Raw genomic sequence first — 18849 nt, 5'->3', positions numbered from 1 at the left:
GACAGTTTTGCCAATCTGCTGTGTGAAATGAAATATTTTTTGACAGCAGTAAATTTTTGATAACCGCAGATTTGTTTGGAATAAAATATTACAAATTGAAGTGAAATTAATATTTTAAGAAAACATCTACCATCGTTGATTGCAATTCATCTATTTAAGCTTTTATAACGAAAAATTACACACATCAACAATCTTTGCGATTGTCAAAATTTTCTATGCATTTGTCAAAAATTTCACTAGCCTCATGAGCTACTGAAATTTTATTCACCTCATTGTTATCAAAAATTTACTCGACGCGAACTTTGTTACCGATTCACACACGCTCTTAGTATTTTTTCTTTATTTTATTAGTTTTATTTTTTTAATAATCTTTAGATTTTAATGTTAAAAAAAATAAAAATTTTTTTTCAATGGATTTGTATATTGAAGCATTTTATTTTATTTCCTAACGAAATTCTTATTGAACAAATTTCCTCGCTTCATATTCGCGTTTTTTAATAAAATGGATAGCAATTAAATTTTTCTCCATATTTTTATTTTTGTGACCTGCTCTTAGCCAGCTGACAAATTAGTGACCTTTTTTTTTAGACTAGAGACGTGACAGCGTACTTACCAGCGTACTTACAGCGTTCTTATCTCTATCTTTGGATATTTGAGCAGCCAAGATGAAAGACTAATTGAATTGCAACGGCAAATTCTTACAGCAAAATATTTATGTATATGCAACTATATTATTTCTGCCATAAAACCAACCGGCAAAATAAGGATCTCTTAAGGCTCCGCCAGATAGCAATAATTTTCTGCGTCACAGGGATGCTTGTGACTGACATCCAAGTTAACTCTGTGATTTTGAATAGAAGATGCCATATTGGCAACGCAACTGATAAAATTCGCCCAACTCTCAACTTCTAACGCACGCATATGCGACAAAACAACAACAACAGCAAAAATGTATGGAACGAATTCAAACCAGCTGTTTTTTGACCAATGAAATTGAGCCATTTTGTTTGCGGCAACGTTCTCATTGTGCCGTCTCGCCAAGTTCTGTGCGTTTTATAAGTTAAAAACATCCCTGTGATGCAGAAAAGATTTTCTATGTGGCAGGGCCTTTATTAATCAATACTTAGACAGGGCTATTTAAATAAGACCTTATCTGTGGCTGTGTTAAAAGACCAACTAGTTCTGCTATTCGGAAGCAAACGAGAAATCTTTTTTTCAAAGAAATAGGTTTCAAATATGAGAAGAATTGGAGCATGCGTGTCGCGGTGTGTCTGGAGCAAAGTTAAATTGATACTGCATTGAGCACGGAAGGGCTACCGCTTTAAGCGATCACAAAAAGTCCTCTTAAGGCCGACTGCGAGGTTTTGAGCAAAAAAAAAATGTAATAATACTTAATTTAATAACTACTGTTCACTTGAGTTTGTAGAGGTGTCGTTAAGTTTTTCGGCATACAAGTGCTTGTTTTGAGTCAATTAAGCTTAATTTTTAGTTATCATCTGGTCATACTGCCGTTGTCCTTGCTCTTCACTATAGTAGGATCCAAGATTTTGAATTGGGCAAGATGACTGTAGAGGTAGTGCACTTTCATATCTTACATCTTAAGGTTTTAAAGCTCTAAAAAGTTGCCAGCGCCATCAGAAAATGAGAAACTTTTAGTTTCTTAAAATTTAAGGCAAATTTTGACTGATTGTTTCACCACCAAATCGTGGGCTCAGAAACTGGAACATAGAACTCTCGAGTTGTCACATTTAATTAAAATATATTGCACTTAAATCTAGTTGTTGTTTCCCCTCTATCACTTCACAAATATTTCATCCTTATTAAAAATCGATAAATTGCCAGAAAAATGTTGAAACCTCGACACAGAAAATATGTAGATAAGTGATGTTATAGCAAATGCTTTGACCAATTAAAACCCTACCATATTAGGAAGAACTAAAACTACCACAAAAAAGTGCGCGAGTTGCTGAAAATAGCACTACACTGAGAAAAGAGTTTAGTTACGTCAACTAAATATGTTTTTATCAACACATGATTTGGTTATAGTTACATTATTTGTTTATAGTTACCAAATCATGTGTTGAGAGGAATATATTTGGCTGACTTTTTTCTGAGTGTAGAGATGATAATGGAGACTGCGTTTTTATGACCGTTTTAAATCGTTTATGATCTGAAAAATAAAATCTGAAGCTAGCGGTTATAATCAGAGACCAAGAACAAAGGCTATGATCGAAACTAAATGTCGTTCCCGTAGTTTTGTTCGGGAGTGTTTTCAAAAGAACGAAAGTGAGAAAAAAACTGTCGAGATCGTTCTCAATGGGAATTATATAAGAACAAAACCCTGTGAAACTTTCCCAAGGGGAACAAGATAAGAACCATACTTTCGGGAACATTTCTAAGAGAATCAAATGGAAACAAAAGTCTCCGGAACGTTCCTCCAAAGAACAAAACGGGAAGTAAAGTCTCAGGAACTTTCTGACAGAGAACGAAACGGGAACAAATCTTTTCCGAACTATTCTCGAAGAATGGAAGCGAGAAAACAATTTTTCTGATAGAGTTCCATTAATTTGAAATGTTTGAATATTAAACTTAATCAGAAAAGGAAAGATTTAAGACACGAACTTTTCTTGCACAGATAATGAAAAGTGAACAGTTACCCAAATGATCAGGGCTGTAAACCGGTTTTGAACCGAACCGCTTTTAGAACCGAACCGCCGCTTTTTTTCGGACCCCGAACTGAACCATGAACCGAACTGTTTATTTTGAAATCCCAAAACTGAACCAAAAACCACTCCAAAAAATGGTTTGGTTCGGTTCAAAATCAAAATCCCCTATAGCATTTTTCTCGTTTTGTAATACACATTTTTGTCTAAAAATGCAACCCGTATGGTAAAACCGCAGAACATTTTTGTTTGATGGCAACTACGTGAGAATATTTTTATATGGAAAATACGCTAAACAACGCCAGCAAAAAAAATAAATAAAAAACTGCATACTCGGATTTTAGTAATTCTGATAAAAAAATATATACTTTGATGTAATTTTGTTTAAATTTGTAGAGTTTTTCTGATTTTCGTACAAAGTTTTTAATTAGGATTTTTATGGTTTTTGTTATATAACGAGAAACACTTTTATAAAAAATGTATGAACATTAAACCAACAAAAGAAAAACAGTCAAATGTCGCACTGATATTATTTTGACCATAGGTATACTTGTACATATGAAGTTAAGGACTAGTGTAAGCTCCAACCTACCGAAAATGAGGGTTTCAACATTAAGCCAAGATTTTGAGTGCCAATTCGAAATTCTGAGTATGCCGTTTTTGTCTACTCGACTAGGCTCACGACTTGTCCAAACCTTAAACAAGTTAATGAAAATTTTTCTAATTTCACCTTGTTCGCTTTGACTTTAAATAATTTTTTTATAATATGCATTTTCTACCATACAAAAAAAAATTTCCCACATACTTTGTATGGAAGAAAGTCCGTGAAAAATTGCCATTAATCAACTTAAGACTTAAAAATTAGAAATTTTTATTAGATGAAACTTTGCAGAATTTTCATAATTTTTGCACAAAGTTTGAAACTTGGATCCATATGGTTAAAAATAAATTTATTTATTTTTTCACCACTATACATGTGGATATATTTGAATTTGATCTTAGTAACAGAGTCTTTTATTTTTATGTTACAGATTTGCCATATTTTTACAATATTTGTATCCATTAGCATAAAAAATGTAACCATTTGAACCGAACCGAACCGCGGTTCAACAATACTCATGAATCGGTTCTTGTATCGGTATAAGCTTTTCCTAAGTGGTTCGAACCACTGAACCGAACCGCCCCAATTTTTTGATTGGTTTGCAGCCCTGCTAATGATAAACGATCTGGAAGGCGAAATGATTCAGCTTTCCTCTGGTTTAGAATTAATAATCTTGGCTCTCACCGAAACGATTTTTCATCCCAGCACGCAGACGTCCTCTCACGCTTAACGTTAAGTTCTCAAAACTTTTGTCCTAATTTTTTTGTTTTCTTTGTTTTGTTTTCCGTTCTTCCTGAAAACGTTCTCGAAAGTTTCGTTCTCATCCACTATGCCATATTTTGACACAACTTTATCTCCTTTATCCATACCTTTACCTATGATATTATGGCCCAAAAACTGACAGATAGCCGATTTCGCAACGCATGTACACGACTAAAGACCTATCCTGATCCAAATCAACCGATAAGCCGCTTTTTGATCCCATTTGGCAATGTGGTTTCACTTATTTGGCGACAAATGCCACGCATTTGGTTCCCATTCAAACTGGGACCAAAAATAACTGTTATCTCCAATTTAGAAACGTCGTTTCTTAACAGTTATTAGATGAATAACATTTCTTATCTCGCCGATAAGAGTTATAACCCAACGTTTATTTTTTACGTTGTCTGATAAACGTTGTAAGATAAGAATATTGACGAAAACGGTATGGGAAAGAGGATAAATATGATGAAAATAAAAGAGGACGAGTAAAATAACCGTTATCAGGCAACGTAAAAAGTAAACGTTGGGTTATGACTCTTATCGGCGAAATAAAAAGTATTTCCCATCTAATAACTGTTATGGAACAACGTTTTTCCGATAAATATATAAATAAACTAGTAAAATAACAATTGTTCTTGATCGGAAAAATAAAAATCCTAAAAAAAAAACAATTAGAAAGTCAATTTCAAGGGTTAGATTACGCTCTCTGTTTTAATATTTGAATAAAAATGAACTAAAGGTTATGGAGTACCTGTACATAATTGTTTTCCTTTTTTATGAGTAAAAAAAAAAATATAATTTTCACGTAACTTAGCAGGCCAGGAGAATTAATGAAATCGTTATCAAAAATTTAAAAGTTGATTTTCGTGAAAAATGCACTGCTGTCAATTCCTTTGTGAACTTTTGTTTAAGTTCGCTTAACATTTTGTTCTCATAGCAATATCTTTAGAGACTCTAGTACCTAGTTAAATTATGTAGTTGAAAGACTACACGGTTAAAAATTTTGGTTTTAATTTTAAACTTTTTGGACTACATATATGATCAAACTAAATTCAGTTTCAAATACAAACCTACCAAGTTTAAAACAAAAAGAGCAGATATGTTGGGTTTAGAATTTAAACAGTTCGGTTTAAACCAGAATATATTAAAAATTGCTTAAAACTATTGACTAGTATAAAAAAGAGACTATAAAAGATTAAAAAAGGCAGTAGTCCCAGCGCGGTTTAAAAATTAAACCCAAATTTTTGACCGTGTACTTACCGATACAAATTTTCATTCGCTACTTTGTAACGCATTCCCGAGTGATTCACATGTCCTCCATTTTTTCACAAAGCTTGCACAAACATTTGTTTGCACCTACAAACATAGATAGGCAAGCGAAGCAAGCAAATCTTCCAGATGGTATTTTTCTTTTCTTAAAACGGAAGCCACCACATCGCTACATTTGGGATAGTTATTTTTGTACGAGTTATTGTGGTTATTGTTGTTCTAGTTCCGTGGTAAATTGCAGTTGTTCGTCTATGCAGAAATGTTAATCCGCTCATTATTATGATTGCTTTGCCCTCTTCCTTTCTCTAGAATTTTTTTTTGTCTGCTCAACCTTCTTTTTCTCTAATTATAATTTGATTGCCAACTCCATTGAAAAGTAGAATTTCCACCATTTTTTATTCAATATATATTGTATGTATGTATGTATGTATATGTATTCATGCCACTTCTTTTCTGCTTCTTCTTCTTAATTGCAGTGCAATTGATGGTGGCCATGCCGACATTGATGGATTTTATGCTGTTGATAACCATGATGATGATGATGAGCGGCATCGTAATGACGAGACTATCACAACGGTTAAGCATGTGCTGCTGAGGTGCATCATAGATACATACATACATACATACATACATAGATACTCATAGCGCTACAGCCAGTGCAGTGCGGTCGATGAGTTAATGAGTGGACGGAAAAGGTGAATCGCAACTATTCTTAGCAGAATGCTATACAGGCAGCTGGTGTTGTTGGGTCTGTGGTGTGAGCAGCAGCAGCAGCAGCAGCAGCAGCGCGCTGCGCGATGAGAAAGAAATACCAGCGAGTGAAACGTGCATGAGGTGTGCAATTAAAACATTGCTCGTCATTCGCCTCCTTCCCATTCGACCATCCGACACAGTGCCATGCGATGCGAATAAGTGCAATAACTAAATTGTTGTTACCAATACAATATCTATGTATGTAGATACTTAAAAGAGTAAACAAAAAAGTGCATATACGAGTAGATGTGTAATAAAAAAGCAGAAAGGAATAATTAATAGAAACTCGCGTAGACGGTCGCTCAGTGCTAGTCGGGTCGGGTGTGCGTGCAACATTGCATACAAAATACAAATACAACACCTGTGCTTTAGGAATTGTATGCGCATAGTGTGAACGTGTTGTTGTTTTTCTTTTTTTTTCATTGTTTAACTTCGATATGTAAAATGCAATAAAACTATTGGCACGAAGATTTCATTCCTGGAATTCGCCATTGCAGCGGAACCAAACAAGTGAATAGATGCACAACAACGGTGGTAAAACAACAACAACAACACCAAAAAAAGTGAGACAATATAAAAATAAATAAAAGAAACAGTGAAAATAACAACAGCTCGTATTAATTACACATACATTAAAAGGCAATGTTGATGGAATGGTAAATAACAGCACAGCAGCCAACTTGAAATAGCAGCGAAACATAAAAATTCGTGCTGCATTTTTTTCAGTGCATAGGTACTTAATTGATGTTAAATTGACGTGCATTCACATTGCAGTGCGTGCGTGTGTGTGTGTGTGTAAGAGTGTGTTTTGTGGGTTTTAAGAAACAGTTAATTATTGCAAGCATAAAAAAACGTACATAAAAAATAGTCAGTTACTTGAAAAATTCCACAGCAAAACTATATGTTTGTGAAATTAAAGAAAATATACCAAACGCATGTGTAGTAAGCAAACAAAAGCGTAATAGAAAAAAAAAATAAAAATAAATAAAAATTAAGTAAACTCGGCGAACTAAAAAACCCATACATATACAACAGTAAAAACAGCACTTGGACAACTGTAATTTTATAAAAAAAATTTCAGTCCTTGGATTACTTGGACGATGGCAGTGTCCTGCCCCGAAGTAATGTACGGTGCTTACTATCCATATTTGTATGGCCGTGCCGGACCAAGTCGTTCATTCTATCAATATGAGAGGGTAAGCTTTCAAATGTAATTTCTCATTGTATTTTATCCCAATGAATTGTGTATATAAACTGTTTGTTGATTTGAAAAGCGAAGACTTTATTAGAGTCACTAAATAGTATCTACACCAAATACGTATTGAGTTTTGCCGCACAGTGGAACGTCCCCATATAAGCTGCCGCAAAGAGTAGTAACCGTACTACTGAGATTTCCTATGTGCTATGTTTTACAGTTAGGAATGAAGAAATATGGAAAATGGTAAAAATCGACTCACTGCCACACCCACAGCTCTTGTGGGCTGAAATGGTAAATGTTATCCGATTCGGAATACATGCTGTTTTTAACCAGAAAAGCATAACTCTGAAAGAACATCAAAATCGGTTATTGTCATCGTCGACCCACTCTAAGCAAATAGGCGCAAATGTATAAAAAAAAAAATATGTTTTGATGAAATCCAAAGTTTTATTTTTTGGAAGATATTGTTCATGAAGAGCCAATACAATTATGATTCACTAGAGAGCTTAAAAAATTTAAAAATAAAAACCCACATTCTTTTAAACTGTATAAAAGAACGGGCTTAGACAGTGATTACGTAAAGTACTCAGTTTTGCGGCAAAACTACTTTGCATGGCTTCGTAAATTCAAAGCGTAAAGTACAAGGTTTTTCGTCCGCTATGCATTATCGCAACACTGTATCTAGCGACAGCCAACCCATTGCCAACATGTTTGCCCAGTTCTTTTGGCCCAATTATTCTGTAGACTTCCCTATAAGTGGAGACTATCCCTACGAGCTTTGTCCAATCAACTCTGCTTATATTCCAGTAATATCTTCCGATGTAGTTTTACACTATTGGAAAACTTAAAAAGCGTCATTTAGGCCTGGACCTGATCATATTCCGACCTGTTTTCTTAAAAACTGCGCTGAGAACATCTGCGAGCCTTTAACAACTCTATTAAATTTGTCACTAAAACATGGCGTTTTTCCGTCAGCCTGGAAGGAGTCTTTCATAATACCACTTCACAAAAACGGCAGCAGGTCCTCTATAGAAAACTATCGAGGCATAACAAAGCTCTTCGCTATCCAAAAATTATTATATATCTTCGTCAATTTCACAATATCAACACGGGTTTTTGAAAGGAAAATCTACTATCACTACTGCTCATACCGACGTAATATACACCGATTTCAGTAAAGTTTTTGACAAAGTATGCCACTCGTTACTCATCCGTAAACTCGGCCTAATCGGCGTTCAGCCAAGTCTTCTTCAATGGATCTCTTCTTACCTTTCTGATAGAACACAAAGAGTTGTTTTTAGCAAATGTTCTCCAACAGCATTAAAGCTTCTTCAGGAGTTCCTCAGGGAAGCCACCTTGGTCCGATTCTGTTCCTGTTATTCAATAATGACATTTCTTCTATAATAAAACATTCCAAAAATTTTAATGTATGCCGATGATGTGAATCCTTTTAAAACATCCCATCGAAGAAAGGTATTTGTTACAAGCGGATCTGAGCAACGTGGTTAGTTGGTGTAATGCAAATTATATGCCACTAAACCTTAAAAAATGTAAACTTATAGGTTCCTCTCGGAGGGCTGTTCAAAAGTGTTCAAAGATCCTTATGTCACAAAAGCTCTTTTTACCACTATAGATAGACGTATACTAGAATACGGATCTATTGTTTGGAATCCCCGCTACCAAGTTCATTCAGAAAGGATTGAATCAATTCAAAAACAATTCTTGCTTTTTGCATTGCGTAATTTTAACTGGGATTCAGATTACAATCTCCCCCCTTACACAAGTCGTCTAAAGCTCATAAATTTGCCTACACTCGCAAGTCGTAGAGAAATGCTGGGNCGCAGTTAATTCCCTAGTTGATCGGGATCAACGCTGCCGTCTGTTTATGCTTTTAAGCTCATAAATTTGCTTACACTCGCAAGTCTTAGAGAAATGCTAGGTATAATATTTATCGTAAAATTAATGACAGGCTTGATTAATAGCCCGGCCCTCCTGGCTGAGGTAAATTTTAATGTTCCNCTCTGTTTTTGAAGCCATGCAAAACTAATTTTGAACTAAACGAATCATTCCGTTGTTTAAGTCAAGATTTTAACTCTCATTCCAGCACGCTTGACATATCGGACTCGATTTTTACTATAAAGAAAACTATCATTTCCGCTCTCAATTATTGAAATACTAACTGATGAATTTGATTCTGTATCTGAATAGTTTCAGATCTCGACACCTAACAAAATTCTGTTTCCACTACTCGGCACAAAAGACCAAAAAAAAAGAGTTCCGTACGTTATGCATCCGTTGGGATTAATTAATTAATTAATAATGAAGAGTTTCTCACTATGACACCCACCTCCTACAAAACTTTTTTGCATTGAAGTGCTAAATCTTTTAAACTTTTGGGGAAAATTTACAAACTGATTTATTTCCTTTCTAAAGCAGTTCCTATTTGTTCGCTTTCAAACGACTTGATAACTTTAAATTTCGTATTCAGATGCGGAAAAAAGTTATGAAAACGCGAAACGCTGGGAGAAAAACTGAAAAAAATTGATAAAAAAGTTAATTATATTTTTGTGATTCCACGGTTACTCGTAAACATTTAAAGATTAAAAATCTAATTCAATTTACATTTTTATATTTCAGCTTACGAAAAAGTTTACTTGTTCGAATATATAGACGTAATGATATTTTAATTAGATTCTTATAACCAGGGAACGGATTTTTAGGACCTAAAAACCTATAAAAAAGGCAAAATAAAATAATGAAATAGGCTGGAAAAGGCAAAATAAAATAGCGAAAAGGCAGGAAAAGGAACTAGGTATTGCAAAAAAGGCAAAAAAAGGCAAAACAAAATAGCGAAAAAGGCAGGAAAGGGCACTAGGTATTGCAAAAAAAGCAAAATAAGGCAATAAAAAATTCAGCAAATACGAAGAACAATCAAAAATTACATTTATTTTAGAAATGTTTATATTACAAGTAAAAATAAAAAAACTATGAACTAGTTTCATTATATGAAAAATTTTTACTTTGTATCTTTGACTATTTTATCCTTTCGGGTTTTTCATAAAACTTTAATCTCTATAGTTGTAGTAACATTGAACCATTGAACCACAAGATGCATTTTGAAGTTCTCTGGCAGCATTTTCATTCGATTTTCGCGAAGAAAAGCCTTGAATGTACTAAATGTGCGCTCGACGTAAGTTTATACAAATGGAGCCCAATTTAAATATGGAACGTTGGAAACGTTCATATTATCAGGAATACGGGCGTTTTCCTCGCCATTTACAATTTTATCCACACCCATTATTGTCTCCAAGCCTACGTTAGCTGAGAAAACGGCTTTGAATTATTCCAACACCAATTTGGCGCTTCTATAAGCCGGATGGGCATGTGTATATTTTGTAATCTAAAAAAAAAACTGTAAATGCTATAATCACTTTTTTAAGTTATAAAAGGCAAAAAAGGCAAATATTTTAAAAAAAGGCAACAGCAAATGTATATATATGGAATCAGGGAAAGCTAAACCGTGGACATTCTTAATCGAATATACTCTATCTCTTTAGCAGAAAAAAAGGCAATTTCCATAAAATCCGTTCCCTGCTTATAACTTATTAAATACAAATCAAAAGTTAGTCGTCCTTCGCGTTACAATTTCAGCACAGGGATATTGAGCTATGCTGATTTATTAAAATTTATGAGAAAGTTCTCAAAATAATTATTTTTTTGATTTTTGGTTATTAATACAAGGATATTTAGAGAGATGGAAAAGATAAATCGAATTATGTACAGAAAGTGGTTTCACTATTTTTTTTTTTATTCCGGTGGAACTACTTTTATTTAAGTCTAGTGTGATTTAGTAATTTTTTTTAACATTCAGCCCTATTACGCTCCACGTTTTTCGTTTTCAATCTCATAAATTGTTTATAATGACCTTTGCTAAAATTTCAAAATCAAAAGTTATCTAAACAAATTCTATGGGACTGAGATATATTATTTTCTAATTTTTAGTCCATTTATAAAAGCGTGGTATATTAAAAAGTTTTTATTTTATTTTATTTATCTTTACATGTATAGTACTCTGAAACAACTTCTGTTTTTGCACGTCCATTGTTACCACCTTTTCATCGATTCTCCTAACACCAGTGTTCTCAGTCCACCTAATTTTTTTGACAACCATAAGCTCCATAAAGCATAAAAGCTACACAACGGCAATTTTTTTTTTTTATACGTGACTTCCGTTTTCTTATGATTTATTAAGCTCTTAAGTCGTATAAATGTTACGTTCGACATCATGGAATCATCCATATTGCTTTACAAGGCTGGACCATTTAAATATAGAGAATTACATGTTTAATAAACTGTATTTTTTCCGCCGAAATGCCACTGTGCGCGGACAATGGTCGGAAATCCAATGCAGCTGTCCAAAAATCTAAAAACAAAATCTGGATTTTTACAATTTACATATTCATAATCTTTAGAGAGTGGTGTGAAGCTACATACATATGTACGCCAAACTGGTCTCAAAACTTCGCAGTTGCTTCACAGTTCCAAGGCAAAGGTTGCTAATTCACGCGTTCATCATACGCCATGGTAAACAAAAATAAAATTTCGTTTCAGCGAGCAAAAATATGTTTTAATTAATCAATTTGAGTGAAATATTTAGATGGGATTCTGTATTTAAACATAAATAATTATTTTTGGGTATAACAGAACAAGAGACACTGCGACCTGAACGATCTTCGGTACTCCATAAATAGAGTCCCTACCTCAGTTTGGCCTAAATACCTTCGGATTCCCTAAGGAATCATAAAAGGGGCTTGGAATTCTTAATTACAAATAGTTCGACCATTTGAGAGAATATGTTCTGAAAGCCCATCGTTTTCAAGGCAAAGCCGGCATTCTGACTCTGCGATCACACCTATTAGGTGCATGTGAAATCGCAGCTGGTTGTGAGCAGTCAGGCACACAGGAAGTAGCTAAGTTAGTAAAAAATCTTTCGTAAGACGAATGAAATACATTTCGAAGGACTTTTGTTATTCTAGCACAAAAATCTTCACTCGTGGTAAAAATCAATTTTGGGAGAAAGCACTTGAAAGTATATCATTTATCTGGCGTCGCTCCAACAGTCGCAATGACCGAGTGAACAAAGCATAGGTTTCGGATTTTGATGTTAAAAAAAAAAAAATATTTTTGGAATTTTATTTAATTGTTAGAATTAAATGAAATACATTTAACTAATTTTTTATTTTTATTTTTATTTGTTTATCTGTTGTTAATTTCACATTCATTTAATTTTCAGATTTTATTTTTAAAAAGAAAAATTTATATTTTTATTTCACTTAAATTTTAGGGACTTATTTTACTTTTTTTTGTCTTTTATAGTTTAATTTGCTTTTAATTTTTTTATTTTGTTTTAAAAACAACAATATAATTTTTTGATTTTTTTTTAACTTTAAGCTATTATTTTCTTATTTTTTGATTTAACTTTTTTCCAATTTAATATTTCATTTATTTTTTTTTAAGAAAAAAAATATATTTTTAATTTCATTTAATTTTTAAAAATATGTTTATTTATTTTTGCTTTATTTTCATGCTATTAATTTTTATTTTATTTAATTTTGTTTATTTATAAAAATATAAAAATATTTTTTTTTATGTAATTTAATTTTTAAAAAAGTTATTGCTAAAAGGCCAATAGCATAACGTACCTCGTTAGCTTTCAAGATAGTTACCAAAACTGACAATTGTCTTAGGAAAGAAGTTTGTGTTTCGAAAGACTGTAGTGAGTTGAAAGAGAGTTGCCAGAATTGCCCTGTAAAATAATATCCATTCTGTTGAAATGGTAGCCCAGCCACCAGGTTTGTCAGTGGCGGCCCACCGCTCTCCAGCACTTACTGTGTGTACTCATCCTCTTCAAGGCAGAATGGGCAAATGGAGTTGTCATTTGCCACGTGAAGTGACTAGTCAGCAGGTCAACAAGTTGTATGCAGTCCTGTCTTTGAAGGCAACATGAGTTTTTCCCACCTGCATCCCCTCGATGGCTCTCAGTCATTGCTGAGCGAAGCTTTCACCCAGTTTCTGATGGTGGCTTCGATGGTCGAAGTGGGGAGTGCTATAACTGGTTGCTGATCGAGGAATGCCTGGTCACAGCTAACTGTGACCAAATGGTCAGATGTCTCATTGCCAGGCATTCTCGAGTGACCTGGCACCCAAAGTAAAGCGAGCTGGTTATGTGTGCCAACATAATTTAGTCGAGACTTGCATTTTCGAACTAGTTTGGAAGTACTTAGATAGAGGACTGGCCAATGCCTTAAGTGCAGCTTGGCTGTCACTGCAGACACGTAAATTCCTTCCCCTCCACTTTTTTTTTAACCACGTAGTCTATGGAGTCGAAGAAGAGCTCAGATCCTGGCCCAGAGTCAGTGTGTGAGTTCGGGCGCAGCATTCCCAGGATTGCCCTTAGGGAACTCAGAAATATAGACACAAGTGCTCAAATCTCTGCCGCCAGCAGTTCCCGCCTCGCCTCGCTCAGTGTTATACCAACATCCGTTTCTTTTTAGTCTGTAGGTGGCCTTTAAGGCTTCCCCGCGTAAGAAGATACAAAGTGACGGTAAGTGCAGCAGTGCGTCAAGAGCACTATACACCACTAAAAAAAATTTAAGTTAAATAAAGAGGCCTTTACGCAACCATTTTGGTTCTTTACTATCGAAACCAAATACATTTTCGTAGACCCCCTTTTACAACTCGTGGACCTCTATATTTTTTTAATGCCAACGTAGACCCCGTCGAGTCTACCGTGGACCCCTGGTGTCACTGCTTTAGAGCGAACGTATTTTAACTACATAAATAACCAATTCTCTGGAATTAATGTTAAATCTTCCACCGGTGAATTTCTTTGACAAATTTCTGCCCGAGTGTAACACGCAGGTTTAATGCGATACAGCCGCGGAGAGGCCTCAGACACGCAAAGTTTATGGAAACTCTAATCTACGGCAACTAGATTACGACAACTTCATTACTCTGTTTAGACAACAAATTCTCCATTGGAATACTAGAGAGAAATGAATGAGAGGGTGCCAGAAACCTAGACTCAGCATCGATGCCTTTAAAAGTATACAGATGTTTCCAAGCTAAACGGAAAAGTGGGAAGCACGATTCCCTCAGTTTCGATCTATGCCATAATTAAGTTCGTTCGGTAGCTCATAACTTCCGCCCCTATACACCGGCATATCGCCATATATTCTAACTAAGCTCCTATTAAAATCTAACGAAACAACGTCCAAAGTAGCTATAGAATACAAACGGATTATCAACCTGCTGGCATCTAAAAGCTCTTGAACGTTGTGTGGGTCCCTGGTCACAGGGATATTCTTGACAGAAGCATAGTCGATGAGTTGGCAAGGAGAGGGACGGAAATATCCGAAGTCAGTACTGCTCATGAAGCGGATTTAAAGAAATCCATAGCTCTCATTACTCATACCAAAGGTTCAAAACCCTATGTCTTCTGCTGGATATCGCCCACTATCCACCGGAAAGGTGCTCGATTAAACGTAGATTCGAGGAGGCCACATACAGCCATCTATATAAAAATCAATACGGCTTCAGAAAAAAGTGTTAAACTACAGACGCAATCGATGTAGTTAAAATAATCGCTGAAGAGGCCATTGCTGGCAAGCGGTGGTTGGGCGGTACTAAGAAATATTGTCTGGTTGTCACCCTTGATATCAAGAATGCGTTTATCAGAGCGAGCTGGAAGGAAATTTTTAACGCCCTTCGTCCCTTAGACGTGCCAACTTACCTGCAGGCAATTATCTCAAACTATCACTCCGAAAGAAGGCTTCGCTATAACAGTGAAAATCCAGCGACTGACCAAGTAGTATCAGCTGGGGTGCCCCAGGGATCGTTACTGGGACCCCTACTGAGAAACGTCATGTACGATGGCATCCTACGACTAAAGGTCCACAAATGCGTAACGCGAAAATACTCAGAGAATACAGAGAGAAGTTACAGACATTGCGGAAGCCTCAATAACTGCAGCAAGGCAATGGGTAAATGCTAAGACCATAAGACAGAGGCTTTACTTATAAGCAGCCGTAAGAAAGTAGAAAAGGTTGTACTTAGAGGAGGAGATAGCTTTATAAAGTCGAAACTGTACGTAAAGTACCTTGGTGGTCTTACAGACCATCGCCGCTGCTTCCGTGTTCACTTAGAGTACGGAGAGCCGGGACAGCAGCCGCTCTTTCTCGGTTAATGGCGAACTTTGGCGGGTCAAGCCAGCTGACAAGGCAAATCTTAGCAGGAGTGGTAACACTTATACTCCTATACGGTTCAACGGCCTGGACTAACGCCTTTAAGCGCATACTCGGGGGTATTTGGGCTACGAATAGTCTTTGTGCTCGTAGAGTCTGTTCAGCATTTAGAACAATATCACAAGATACAGCCCTTTCACAGCAGACCTATGCCCACTCGACCTCATGGCACAAGAAATGAGCGACACAAGACATGCAAAGCGTGACCAGACGCACGCTGCACGATGCGTGGACAAAAATGCTTTGAGGCAACGTAGCATATCCCAGTGGCAGAAAAGATGGAAGAAAGCGTCGAATGGTAGGTGCACTTATTGACATATCATGAACATCGGCGACTGGGTGCAACGACAACACGCAGTGCTTGATTTCTACCTCACACAAATTCTGAGTGGTTAGGGAAGCTTTAAGGCTTATCTCGACCGCTATCGACATGAAATGGACCCCGATTTGGCGCGCAGACTTAATCAAACATTTGGAATAAAGGCTTTCCCATGAAATCTGGTGCCATTCATGTTGAAGAACGAGACGAATGGAAAGAGGTATGCAGCATGGCTGCCCAGGTGATGCAACAGTTACGTACCAGGGAGCAGAAGAGGCGCGGGCACGAACGACAGCAGCAGCAAGGGAATCAAACCAACGCAATAGTCTCGATATTAACAACAAGCCCGTCGTCACATGAAGTCGGAAGTGGCTGCCGTCAAGTAATGACTAAAGATGGTTCCGCTGGGGGTGTAAAGTAAACAAGCTTATTCTGGTTTTGTTGGGCCACTTGAGGGTAGTGCGTTACCACAAAGTGCAAAGAAAAACAAAAACAAATGTATGTGAATGTGTAAATCTGCAAACAATCGTACATCATTGGCGCTTTGATTGCTCCGCACTCGTGAAATATTATTTTTAAATAAATTATAGCCCATCTGGCGAGAGTAATATATAGTTAATAAATAAATACTTCAACTTAATTCTATTATATGTAGTTTGTAACAAGCAGCAGCGACGAATAAAACTTGCATTCTGTTTGGCTAACCCGTACGCCGTTGGCCACTGTCTTAGCTCAAATCGCGCAGTATTGCGCGGAATGCACATGAAAGGCGACAAATAATTGAAAGACCAAGTTAAATAAATAGATAAAACTGACAAAAAAGCACTAGCGTGTGTGTTGCTCGCTCGCTGTGCTCGTCTGTCCAAGTGTCTGTCAGTTGTTTTAAGCACATAATCAATGTTGCGCGCTTATCGACGGACACGATCAACAATCGATACAGTCAGACCGGCAAGCGGACAAGCCGGCAACCCCGCCCGTCAGGCAGCTATTGTATGTAGTTAGTAATCGGCGGTGATCGCGCCGAGTGGCAAACATCCAAATTGCGCAAAAGCGAAAAGTGCAGTAGCTGCCACCGCCGCCGCGTTACCCCACCACCCAGAAACGGCGAGCGACGCGGCATGCAGAAACACAACAAACACAAAGGCAAAAGGCCACAAGCCCACAGCATTACAACGCGCTTTGTTGCTCGATCGGCTTGTCTACGTACATACATATCTGTGCATCGCGATGTGCCGTCTCTGATCGGCGCGATCGACTGGCGAAATTTTCAAAACGAAAACCGGACCCAAAGGAATGTGTGCGCTGGTAGCCAGCCATATGCCATATGCCATGTGCGCTGTGCACGTTGCAGTTGCAGGACCCTTCGAAGGGCAGATGATGAAGTAAGAACAAAAAAAAAAAAAAACAACATGCGTAGCTGTGCAGCATTTGTCAAGGCGTAAGGCTCTGTTATGCATACTTGGCATTGCTTGAGAGTTGTCACATAAGGAATCTGTTAAATGAGCTTCGCGTGTAAGCGGTTACCCAACGCACAGCATTACATACGTAAAAGTCTGTTGGATTTTGATTTCTACGTAAAAATGGTATAGCAGTGCATGCAATGCCAAGTATGCATAACAGAGCCTGTACACGGCTGCTAAAGTGTGGTGCGCAGCAGAACCCATTAGTCGTATGAAAATTTCGATTTAGTTTGCCGCGAAAGGCGAATTTGTTGGCGAAAAAAGCTCACACGGCATAAATCACCACAATGCAAGTGTGTTGGCGATACTGAAAAGGCGGCATCGGCGCGGCGACTACGGTGATGTCGTTGATAGTAACGAGTGTGGACAGGAGGTGGGTTGGTTGAGATGCAAGAGCATAGCGTATGACTAAGCCCACTGCCGGAGGACATGAGCATACATACGCATACAGGAAGGCCAAAAGGGAGGTAGTCCACTAAGTGAAAGCTGGAGTGCGGTTGGTTGCGGTGTGAACGGCGGCCTATTGTTTGCGAAACCCAAAACAGATTTGTACACTGATGGGAAACGCAATCGGGTATAGATCGCTGGCTCGCTCGCCTCACCCATTCTGCTTTTCGCCTCCTTCACGACTCGTGGTATTGAGCTTTATTGTATTTTTTTTTTTGACGAAACTCTCTGCTCAAATAAACTTAACACATTTTTAATGTAGACAAGCGACAACAACCGGCGCGACAACGACAAAATGCTCTGATCGTCGTCCATCAGAAAACAAATCATTAACCGAATTTGTAGGCTTCCAAAAGCCCAAGCAAGCAAACGGAACTAAGCGCTTTAGCTGCCCAGCTTGGCACACCACAATTCACATTCGGCTCAGAGCTAAGATTTGCCGCGGCGGGGCGCGTAAATGAGCCGATAGTATGTACGTACAGTGGTGCCGAGAAGTAAAATTGAAGCGCGCACATTTTGGAAGCGATCAGCAGTAGAATAAGCGTTGAGCCGCCAATAAATTAAAAACAAAGGGCAAACATGTCGCTGGTGACATTTTGTAGGTACGAGTACACACATCTGTGTGTGTACGTACGCCCGTTTGTGACTGGGGAGACCAAATGTTTGTAGCTCTTTTTTTATGGGGGTGCTCGACGTCTACGCAGAGCAAACAGGCGACAGCCATAGCTAGCCTGTTCCAATGTTCCAGCCGCCAAATTCGTCGTCCCAACGTCTGTCTATGTTTAACCGATTTTTGCTCCCAAAAAAGTACACATGCAAAGCTCGGTTTCACGTCCAGTTCAATACAGCTTCTTCTGCAGTACTTAAGCGGTTCGAACTCGGTTTTGTTTGTTGTTATTGGTTTTTCGCTTTTGACTTTTAACTTGGTCTCGTTGTTGTTAATGTTTTTCTTTTTTTGTTGGCCGGCAAGTTTGTTGCACGGTTTGGCTACATAAAAGGGCAATTTCGTTTTAGTGCCGCGGCCTTGTATAATTGGACCCGAAGACAGCGGAATTCCTTTGAGTAAAGGCGACT

At 37.2% G+C, this 18849-nt stretch overlaps 1 protein-coding gene across 1 annotated transcript in view; it reads left to right on the top strand.

Annotated features, from left to right (window-relative positions):
- vg (transcription factor vestigial) overlaps nt 1-18849 on the top strand; it is a 62848-nt gene that overhangs the window by 7269 nt on the left and 36730 nt on the right. The window contains exon 2 of the mRNA XM_017608992.1: nt 5772-7244. Within this exon, the coding sequence (XP_017464481.1) occupies nt 7149-7244 (96 nt within the window). The 5' untranslated portion in view covers nt 5772-7148. The remainder of the gene's footprint in view (nt 1-5771; nt 7245-18849) is intronic.

The sequence above is a fragment of the Rhagoletis zephyria genome, unplaced genomic scaffold, assembly GCF_001687245.7.
Source record: "Rhagoletis zephyria isolate East Lansing unplaced genomic scaffold, Rhagoletis_zephyria_1.1 Rzeph_scaffold_00001, whole genome shotgun sequence".
In the NCBI taxonomy this organism is placed as follows: Eukaryota; Metazoa; Arthropoda; class Insecta; order Diptera; family Tephritidae; genus Rhagoletis; species Rhagoletis zephyria.
Note: the sequence above shows the minus strand (reverse complement) of the source record. Positions and strands in the feature narration are given on the sequence as shown.